Source organism: Diadema setosum, chromosome 6 (assembly GCF_964275005.1).
Source record: "Diadema setosum chromosome 6, eeDiaSeto1, whole genome shotgun sequence".
Lineage (NCBI taxonomy): Eukaryota > Metazoa > Echinodermata > Echinoidea > Diadematoida > Diadematidae > Diadema > Diadema setosum.
The window spans coordinates 13,205,747-13,217,276 of NC_092690.1; the positions used below are offsets into that span (position 1 = coordinate 13,205,747).

The 11,530-nt window shown below is 40.1% G+C and overlaps 1 protein-coding gene across 1 annotated transcript in view; it reads left to right on the forward strand.

Annotated features, from left to right (window-relative positions):
* Positions 1-11,187, forward strand: part of LOC140229966 (V-type proton ATPase catalytic subunit A) — a 33,623-nt gene extending 22,436 nt beyond the window's left edge. The window contains exons 12-14 of the mRNA XM_072310165.1: positions 3,952-4,106; positions 7,266-7,437; positions 9,778-11,187. Coding sequence (XP_072166266.1) covers positions 3,952-4,106; positions 7,266-7,437; positions 9,778-9,873 — 423 coding nt within the window. The 3' untranslated portion in view covers positions 9,874-11,187. The remainder of the gene's footprint in view (positions 1-3,951; positions 4,107-7,265; positions 7,438-9,777) is intronic.
* Positions 11,188-11,530: the final 343 nt, after the last annotated feature.

Genomic DNA, 11,530 nt, shown 5'->3' on the forward strand with positions numbered 1-11,530 from the left:
AGAACAAACCTCATGTAATTTATAAGTGTCTCTTGATTGACCAAGTTAAGAATTTATCCCCATTTCCTGCCCTAATCATACTGTCTAAATATACGACCAGTCCAATCCAAAACCCTATGTACACTTCCCAGCTTTATAGTCTCATATCCTTTTATTAACAAGACCATCAAACCTCCAATGAAACTTCCATTTCAGAACCCAACCATCTTTGTTATTACCTTGGTTAATCTCTACTCAATAGTTAATCCTTCCCTTTGTCCTCAATCAAGTTTAAGTTTCAGACTAACTGTGTTTACAATTCCCACCGCCAGTCCCTTACACAGTACTGTCCAATGAACCTATAATCCCCACATCAGAGACCCTCTCCTACTAATCTCTTAACTTCTATCCATGTCCCTATATATCTGCTGCTTCTGGAGTTGAGGAATCAATCTTACTCCGGCCCCGACTCTGTTCGGTCATGTGCCAAGAAGGAGTGGAACAGTATTCTTTATATACTACCAACAATATTCCCTCGCCAGTGTTATGCACCATTCTGGAATTCCTGATCATTATATCTAATAAAGTAAATTGTATGTCTTGGAACCACCACTTTGTCTCCTGCATTAACTAATGTTTGACTGTGGCTTGACATCGTATACTATAGTTGAGAGTGCACACCACGCTACCAACACATAAATCCAGCACTCTTACAATTGGATTGTAGTAGGGAAACATGTGGTAATATGACATTGGTATTGCACAATTCTGCTAGGATGATGTACTCCTTAACCAGTTGAAGACAAGTCCTGAGAATACTCAGGCATGCGTCTATGGGAAATGCGTGTTGTAGCAAAATCAGCTATTCGCATTGGGTTAAGAGGGTGCATATAGTTTTCACCTGCAACTGTACTGTTCTATTTGTCCACTTACTGACTGACTCTTCTTTAGAGCCATGTGCTCTCAAAAGACTTTGTTGGAGAGTTTCATTAGAGGCCATCTTTTCAATTTCAATTTATGTTTCTCTGGGGAAAAAAAGAACAAACAAACATACAATTGGAACAATACTCAGGTATACACAAATAAAGAAATTACAAACTTCAAGTGAGGTGAAACATCACCTGAATGTGCAAAATTATGTTCATAAATATGAAAATAAGCTGTACACGCTTTTTATCTAGCGAGTCTTACCCAGGTACTTTTCGGGAATCAGGGCTTCCTGAGAATTTCGGGAGTGGTTAAATTCACAATCTTGGAGTACAGTAATAAATGGAAAAATGTATACATGTGTGATTGTCTTTTTCATTTTGGAATTGGAGTTAATATTTTTTGCGTGTTTTTAGATTCTTGAATTTCACCCGACTTTCGAAATTCGCAAGAATAAAAGCCTTGCAAAATAAATGGTGAATACGATGTTGCAGTATTATTTGTGATGGGACTCTTTGCCAACTGGCATACTGCTACACCTTAGTTGGCTTGTTGACTTTACAACTAGGTCAAGTTTTGATGGATTACTGATTGCTCATGGAAAAGCTTGGCTAGTTAACCTTAGTGGGTAGGCACCTAAAAGGTCGCTACCCACTTCACACACTTTTGCCCCTTTATCTTCCACAGTCAAGTAAAAATCATCAGTTCCCCAAATACCTGCACTCTGACGTTTTAATCATTCATCCAATTGAACCTAGTTCTAGGAAAGTGAACATTCAGCACATTTGTGGCAAACTTGTCATTTTAATATTTTGCCAATTGTGTGAAACTGTCATCACACATTGTCAAGACATTGTACTATAGACCTATTAGGAGACCCATGCATTATGGCGGAGGCATACCAGTCGCCGTAGCGACATTTCTAGTTTCTTTTTCTTTGCCTGTCACATTGCCTTGTGCCTCCACCCTATACAGAATTCCTGGATCCGCCCCTGATTTCATGGGCTTTGAGAAACATCCTTTACACTTGACCCTATTGTAAGTTAGTCAGCCCACTGAGGTGTAACAATGTGCTCCAGACCATCAAAAAGGCCGTGGTGACATAATGGGGATGAAGGGGATTGGGTAATCTCTATCCATTGGCAGTTAGTTTCTAGACATCTCAGCCAGTCAGCAAAGAAAGAATGCCAGTGGGGGTGCCAATTGGAGAACAACCTATTGTAAGGGATAAACCTGTTGAAAAGATACTCAGCTGGTTGGAACTGGGCTGTTACGAAGAATATTTCATTGCCTTTAAAGGGACTGTACAGTATTGGTTGAGGTGGGGATTCATGTTTTGAACATTCTTAAGTGAGATAATGAGAAACCTCTTCAAAATATGAAAGAGCATATAATTATTAAGAAGGATTAAACGTTTATTTTATGAAAATTGGTTTTCAAATGGCCGAGATATTCAAAAAAGTGATAATAATGAAAGACAACAGGCCACGCCTTTTATTAGGATCTCTTTGTTTCACCTTGTTTTTGGATATCTCAGCCATTTCAAAACCGATTTTCATCAAATAAACTTTTGATACCCCTTATGGTTCTATGACATTTGCTCCCATGAAATAACTGCAAGCTAAGCCAATCATAAAACCTACCCACAAACCTTAGCCTAACCCTAAGTGCTTGGAGAAAATAAGACCGGAGCAATTGTCGCAGAAGCAGATATTGTGTCATCAGTATTCATACATGCTATATACAATTTGTATGCTATATTATGCATGCTTGTCTGTTGATAAGCTTACTACAAGGCACTCTAATTCCTTTTCTGCCATCATAATCCTTTTCTTGGAAAATTTGATGCCAGTCGAAGCTCAAATCCGATGTAAGCTTTGACTTTTATTATGGTACTATTCTTTATAATTTTATGGGGGGGGGGGGGGTCAAGTCACAGCTACACAGTGCCTTGTTACATCAAGAAGTGCAGGTAGTGCCCTTTTATGTTTGTTTGTTTTTTCTTTCCTTGTGTTTGTTTGAGGGCTGTTCATTAAAATTTTCCCTTGACCCCACTCTCACAATATGTGAATCCTTTCATTTTCATGCTGTAGACTTGTGACAAGTACTAGGACAGTTAAAGCACATGTAGCAAAAAAGGATTGTCCTATCTTTTTGGGAATGAAGCATAGCGCTGAATATGAAGCCATGATTTCTTGTTATTTACAAATGGCGGGATAGTTGTTGATACGGAGAGTGAAAGCTGCCGATCCTGGTGGACTATGGTATACGGCGCATATATTGCAAGGTCTTCATTTTCGTGAATTTCGCAAGTCAGGTGCTATGCTCATGTTAGACCCCGTTTACAGTGCGGGGCTGGGCCAAGCTGCGGCCGAGCCCAGCCTCAATTGCGGGGCCGAGCCCCGCAATTTTGTCCGTTTACACTGCCGGGCTCGGCCGCGCTTTTATTTCAAACCTTTCAATATTTTGTCGTAGTGGCGCTCTGCTTGTAAACAAACGCAATTTGGTATTGTCTGGTTTTCAGACCCTTTGCCAACTGAATTCCGTGGCGATGAAGTCGCCGTTCGGGCAAAGGACTTTGCTGAAGGAAAAAAATCCTTTGCAGGACAAAACCACCTTAAACTATACTAGTTTTCAACGCTGAGGAGGTTAATATCCTGAATAGCGAAATAGTACAGGCAGAGGGTTTGGAAGCCAGACTAAAATTGGCCGCACATTTGGCCCAGTTTGCGTTTACACTGAGAAAAGGCTGGGCTCGGTCGCGGTTCGGCCGTGGCCGAGACCACCTCCAGAGCGTGGCCAATTTGGCCTTTTGCGTGTTTACACTGAAATGAAGGTGGGCTCGGCCGCGGCCGAGCCTCGCACTGTAAACGGGGTCCAACATGTGAGCATACCATTCTCCATTCATTGTTGTAATCCATAATCCCAAATTCAACCACTAGCAAAATTGTCTGGAAGTCCCATTTCAAAAAAACAAAAACAAAAACAAAAACAGACTGGCTAAATATATGGTGTATACAGTAACATCTTTTCCTTCTCTCCTAGGTGAGGGAGATCCTTCAGGAAGAAGAGGACCTGTCGGAGATTGTCCAGCTGGTCGGAAAGGGCTCCCTCGCCGAGTCCGACAAGATCACGCTGGAGATCGCCAAGCTGCTGAAGGACGATTTCTTGCAGCAGAACGGGTACTCCCCCTACGACAGGTGAGAGAGAGAGAGAGAGCAGCGCCCTCTTTGACAGACTGGGGGCAGTGAATGCCCGCTGTTTGGTCAGCTAGATCCACCATTCATCATATTTCCAATTTGCAGAACTGTGTGTTTATCCCACAAATTAGAATTAACTCTAAGAGGGGGGAAAAAAAAACACCCTACCCCCCCCCCCCCCCCCCCCAAAAAAAAGGAACATGTACACTGTCTGCAGTGTACTAGTTCAAAGTTTTGGTATGAGGAGCCAGTGGTGTGTCTCCAGCTATTTTGACCAAATGCAAAATGGTAAAGGCTCAGTACTCATAATGGTGGGATGGAGGGGGGGGGGGGGGGGTGTGTATGTTATGCAGGTTGAAATCTCTCTATGACAAATCTGTTCATGTCACCTTGGACTCCTTCAGATGTCAAAAATACCAGCAAATTGGGGAGCTTTTGCATTTCTATGACATCCAATGCCATCACCTGAGGCAAAGACTTTCAGAGCCTTCATCATAATAAGAGGCATTCAAGCCCCAATTTCATCATATTCTAACGGTTAATACAAATGATGATAGCAAAGTAATGAGGAAATGCATAGGTCTGGTACAGCTGGAGTTTCATCCCACATCTGTATTCACACATTACAACTTTTTGTACAGTGAAACCCTGTTATAACGAGGAACCGCTTATAACGAGGTGATTGCGTCGGTTCCGTTTTCCTTCATGTGTAAACCTATGGCAGAACGAATTGGTTACAACTAGTTCGGTTGTAACGAGATTCCGGTTACAACAAGGACATTTTCTGTGCATCATGATAAAGAAAAACATAAGCAATTTGATCGGATACAACGAGGTTCCATTTCTTGACCGGCCGCTTTCAAACACGCGACCAACGAAACATTGAGAGGCGAATTCACGCTATCCCTGTTTTACATAGTCTGTGTAGAACGCAGGAACACACTGCACAGGCATGCAAGTGCCCATCCTGTCTCGATCTCTACATGTACTATCTGAAGCGGGAAGACTCGGAAACGAACATGCTTCAGTCCCGCCGTTATCCTTCTTTACCGCCCATTGTCAGTGACGAATAACCGAGGACCGTTCCTTGCATGTTTCTTCTAAACCACATAACATAATCATAATCATTCCATTTTCTTTTTCGCGAGGGTCCATTTCTTGACTTACCGCTTTGAAACACGCGACAAGCGAAACATTGATAACCAAATTCACGCTATCCATGTCTCTTTCCCGTTTTGCAGAGTACATGTTTTCTTCTAAACCACGCGATAAGACACAGAAATACCTTTCGATGTTCCTACTAAGTTATTGAATAAAATCATTCGATTTTGTTTTTCGCGAGATACACGTGCATGTTATGATTTTAGGTCAGACCACAGCGCAACGAGAGAAAAAAAATAACGCATTCAAAAACTTTTCATGTAGCGACACTCGTGGCGAAAATGAACAATACTATTGCAATGCGTGTGTAACTCATCATTATATCCTTTCATTTTTAGTTCCGACTTCCAGTTATTTTGCTGGCTAGTAAACTATGAGTGTATATGATTAAAGCCAAAATAATTAATGAAATCGTAGCGATCCCCCCGGGTGACGGTAGCGTAAGAATAGCTGAATAACGCATGTTAATCTACTTGAGTCGGCGTTTAGAAGAAGAAACAAATGCATTTAACAGTCTGAATAGATCTGGGATTGTTCATTACCATGTAACAAATAATAATATAACGTCGCTGGGGCGACAAGACCTCGTGTCTACAAAATGTCAAATGTTCAGAAGAGCCAAAAAACATGGCGGACAAAGCACTGTGGCGAATGGGGTAGCCTTTCCTTTGACATGCCATGGTGGCTTCATTTTTGGAGTAAGACAGTTGGGATTTGGACAGGACATCACTTAATCCATTATTTGACCATTAATCCAAAAAAGTCATTTTCACCAAAATTGCAGATACAAGGTCTTGTCACCCCAGCGACGATAAATATGAGTGTGTATGATTAAAGCCGAAATAATTAATGAAATCATCACGATCCCGCCGGGTGAATAGCGCATGTTCATCTACTTAATTGAGTTTGTGTTCAGAAAAAGAAACAAACGCATTTAACAGTTTGAATAGATCTGGGTTTGTTCATTATCATTTAACACTGCATTTCACAATGAAGATTTTTCTTCCTTTCATAATGGTCTATGAGGTACAGATTTGTGTAAAAAGGATCACAACCTTCCAAATTCAACACTGTCGCACATTTTTCAAGAACAGGTGTACAGAACGCAAAGAGATTTTCAGATGAAGATAAAGAACACATTTTTTAATCCCTTCGGGTGCAACGATCATACATTGTATAGGATTACAGCCGAAATGATTCATGAAATCATGGCATTCCCACTGGGCACCAACAGCGTAACATACCTCACAAGTTACGATAAACAACGCATGTATGTTACTCTATTTGCGCTGGTGTTTAGAAAAACTTAACAAACGCATTTTATACAGTCTGATTTTGTTCATTGTCATTTTACACTGTACACTGTATTTCACAGGTGAAAAAACGTTCTTTTAGAATGGTTTGATACAAGAGGAAGAGATAGATGTAGACAGAATCACGAATATGATCCTGCCGAGTAGGCCTACTTCTCAAGAACATAATGTGCAACTATTATGCGAAGAGATTTTTGGAACAAAAATAAAGAATTAGAGCATTCCAACCCCTACTTTTTTCCATCTTTTATTATGTATCAATTTACAAATAATTTCCCTTTATTGTCTCAATAATAACGATCCATAATTGTGTAATAACTACGCAAAGGATGTTCTTAAGTTCTGTTGACGGGTATGACGTCGTGCTAATGTTTTTCTTTGTTTTTGATGCGTACGGTTATAACGAGGTAATAATGTCGGTCCCACGGACCTCGTTATAACGGGGTTTCACTGTACAATATGTAGTTATACAGCTTTTGTGTGCTTTGTAATGTGTAGCAACATGTGCGTTTTGGAAACTTATCCTTGAGGCCATGGATTGATTTAACCATGGCAGCCAAAGTGAAGTATGGATGAATAGGAAAGAGGACAAAAATAATACAGCACTGCAAGGGAAAAAATTGACCACTTTGTCTTGATTTTCTTTTCCTTTTTTTTTTGTGGGACACTCTGATGTCCACTTCAGGTACTGCCCGTTCTACAAGACGGTGGGCATGCTGGCCAACATTGTGGCGTTCTACGACATGGCCAGACACGCTGTTGAAAGCACGGCTCAGAGCGAGAACAAGATCACGTGGGCACTCATCAGGGAAGGCATGGGTGACATCATGTACAAACTCTCCTCAATGAAATTCAAGGTCAGTCCCTCAGGCGTGATATTCTGTAGATTTAAATCTGATTCAATTTTTTTTTTCCTCAAGTCTATACACATTTCGCTTTTTCCATTTATCAAAGTCACCTGAAAATTTTTATTTTCGATATCTTCAACAAACCTCAGTATCATCCGTGGTCCCTGCTAACATATACGCCATATATTCAGCAAGTTCAAGTTTTCATGAATCGTGACCACCCGACAATTTTGCGAGTGGTTGGATTTGCGATTTTGGAGCACAATTCATTTTGAATAGAGAAATGTATTGTAATGTTTGTTGCATTCATGCTGAGATCAGAGATAGTAATTTTGTGTGTTATGAAATTCACAAATAGCACCCAAATTTCATACTGTAAAACATGATATATTCGCGGCATGAATTTTTCGCGAATTGGAGCCGACGGCCCTTTTTGCGGCATGAAATTTTCGGCAACTGCCACTGGCATTCAATGTATATAGTGTAGACAAGAACTTTCGCGTGCATTTTAGTTTTCGCGAATCTTGGCGCTCGCGAAATTCGCGAAATTAAAATGCACGCGAACATTCCGCGTTTTACAGTATTATACTGAACCAAAAGCCTCACAGAATATATAGCGTGTACAATACCCTACCATTCTGTAAATATGCACCGAGTACGTAAGAATGACATCCTTTGTAAATGTAGCAGGTATGATTACTTGACCAGAAGAATAATAAGGCAGAAAGAAGCAAAAGACTCTCATTGCACTCTTTCGTTCATACATTGTACCTTCACCAATATTTGTGAGTTCTTGTGTGCAAGGTCTGCAGATGTTTTTTGGTTTTTTTTTTATTACCATATTTCTTTAACTCATGCTAGTCTAGTTGGTCCTGTTCAGTCTTTAGAGATTCAACATTCACCACATGGTTGACAGATATGGTCTGATAGTACCTGGGCCCTGTTTTATAGAGCTGTTCGTAAAGATATGCATGACTTTATGAAAAACTGGAATATGAAGGGGCAAAAATACACTTCCAACTAAAAACATGTAAGAATAATCATTATCATCTGCAAATTTCAACTTAAGCTATTGAAATTAGCTATGAATAGGAAACCCACTGGACTTGCCATATTATTTTCTTATGTATGCAGTGCCTGAGGGTTTTTTATTTTTTTTATTGTTCTTGTCTTGTATGAGCATGTGTGTTATTTTGATTTTGTAATTTTACATCTTTATATTTATGTAATAGGCCTACTGTGTATGTATATTTTTCATTTTTGTGAAATCATTTGTAATTCAGCCTCTGGCTGCAATCAATGATTTGTTGAATAAAGATATCATTAATAATAATAATAATAATAATAATAATAATAATAATGATAAGAAGAAGAAGGAGAAGAAGAAGGAGAAGAAGAAGGAGAAGAAGAAGAAGGAGAAGGAGAAGGAGAAGAAGGAGAAGAAGAAGAAGAAGAAGGAGAAGGAGAAGAAGAAGGAGAAGGAGAAGAAGAAGAAGAAGAAGGAGAAGGAGAAGAAGAAGAAGGAGAAGGAGAAGAAGAAGAAGAAGGAGAAGAAGAAGGAGAAGAAGAAGGAGAAGGAGAAGAAGGAGAAGAAGAAGAAGAAGAAGGAGAAGGAGAAGGAGAAGGAGAAGAAGAAGAAGAAGAAGAAGGAGAAGGAGAAGAAGAAGAAGAAGAAGAAGAAGAAGAAGAAGAAGAAGAAGAAGAAGAAGAAGAAGAAGAAGAAGAAGAAGAAGAAGAAGAAGAAGAAGAAGAAGAAGAAGAAGAAGAAGAAGAAGAAGAAGAAGAAGAAGAAGAAGAAGGAGAAGAGGAGGGAGGAGGAGGAGAAGGAGGCTTTATGAAAAAGGGCCCTGGTATTTGTTCCTGACCTACACATTGTATCTTTATATCAGAAGGAGCCATGCATGCAGAAAGCATGAACAAACAGATGTATGATCAGATACTTGAATTCAACAAAAACCATAGAAAATTTATGAACACTTGTGCTGATATTTGTATCATTTGGTGGAAAAATGTTTCTTTTGAATGAATGCTAAAGAAATATGAAGGAACTACTTAAAAGTGAGCTTGTTGAGCGTAGGTCCCAGTTAAAATCGAGTTCAAGATTGAGATGAGGAGCACGGGTACAACAAATGACCGAAACAAAGAGAAAAGGAAAATAAAAAAAAATACGAATATACAGGGATATCGCAAATTCTTCTCTAATGCAGGTTTGGGGGACGGAAAGCCACATGCCGAAAGTGGATGAACCATTGTCGTTGTGGCAATAATAACAATATGAGTCAATGTATAATGACAATGATGTTTAGACAATAGTAGAAAATATTATATTTTGGTGCGTGTTCCTTGCAGGACCCTGTGAAAGACGGTGAAGCCAAGATCAAGCAGGACTTTGCAGAACTGTACGACGTAATGCAGCAAGGCTTCAGGAATCTAGAAGAATTTTAGACATCATGTAGAGCCAGTAGAATACAAGTATATATATAGCAAATTCATCTATATTCTTTGTGTAGTCCCATGTCTAGCCTTTGGTGTTGGTGGGGGAATGCCTCCTCCTCCCCCTTCCCCCTATATTGCTACCCTATATGACTTACCCCTCCTTTCTGCTCACTTTCTTTTTCTCTGAATTGTGCAATGGGCCATTGATAAGAGGCCATGTGGAGACCGTGTTTTCCCCATGGATCATTTGTGTTTCGCAGTATTTTCTTCCATATTTTTCTTAACACCAAGCTTGGTGCGAGGTATATTTTGCGTGCTTCATGCTCTTTTAGTTCTTGTAATTACTGTTTTTGCATGCCAGAAGGGCATGCTATGTGTAAGTGAAGCTTTGGCTTGTTTTCACTGATACCATAGGAGGACAGGAGCAGCTACAAGCAAATTTGAATGCTAATGGTAAGTGCACTGTATTATCTTGTGCCATGCATTACTCACTGTAAGATATAGAAGTACACAAAACCATTGTAGGAATTTTTGCTTGGCAGTAGACAGTTTGTCTTTCAGTTGAATGATTTCCACAAGAGAGGATAATGAATATTCACCAATGCTCTCTGAATGGAACATGATAAATATGCACTGCCCCACCAAAAGCTCTGGATAGGTGAAAGGTTAGCAGACTGTGATGCCTGAGTGTGCAAAGTAACTTGTGTCGGGTTCAGCTGTTGATATGCATTGCAAGAACAAACTGAACTTCCTGATGTGTTTCCCTGCGTAATATTTCTATAATATATGGATTACCTGCAGTAGACAATAGGCACCCACACTGTGTCATGTGCACTGATGACATATGTTCCAGGCAATATCATTCATATCATTCATATCATTCTGCACTTTGTTTTCCTGATTTTTCTTTCTGTACGTTTGTTGTTTTTTATCTTCTTTTTTTTTCTCTTTGCTCTCTTATCATGATAACATTCCAGTGACGGTTTAGAGAATAATGTAAAGTATATCAGTACTACTGTGTAAACTGTATTGTGAATGATGACGGCCAATTTATACTCTGGACTTGGTATGATTTGTTAGTGAATGATTCAGAAAATAGTTTTTCCCACATCTCGCCAAAAGCTTTCTCGCAGTGTCAAACGGTACATGCAGAGAGAAACGAAAATTTTCATGATTTTTTGGAGGTTAAAAGTACAGTGTTGCGTGATGCAGGAATGATGTAAAGCAGGCAGTGAAACACACACATTTTCACACACCCACACCCTGCACACAGGAACACATACAAGTAAAGGTGGTTCACTAATTTTCAAGAGGGGCAGCCGGGGGGGGGGGGGGGGGGGGGGGGAGTGTTCCTTGGGCTGAAGGATTAAGGGCTCTGGACTGTGCTAATAGCCTGCAACGTTCACAACTCATGAGAATGGCCACTCATAGTGAGGAGCGTTTAGCCACAGCCAGCCATGGCTGCAAGCATTCTCTTGTGTTGTGTTGGTCGCTGTAAGCCGTGAAATTCACTGTGGCCGAAATTTTCATGTTAATATGGTCCTGGACCACCATTCGAATGGATCGTCGGCCAGAGATAATAGAATGCCTGGATTTCATGCATCAACTGTGTTCACTCATCACTGTGAATATTGTCAGAAAACCTATGGCCTAGGAACTATAAATT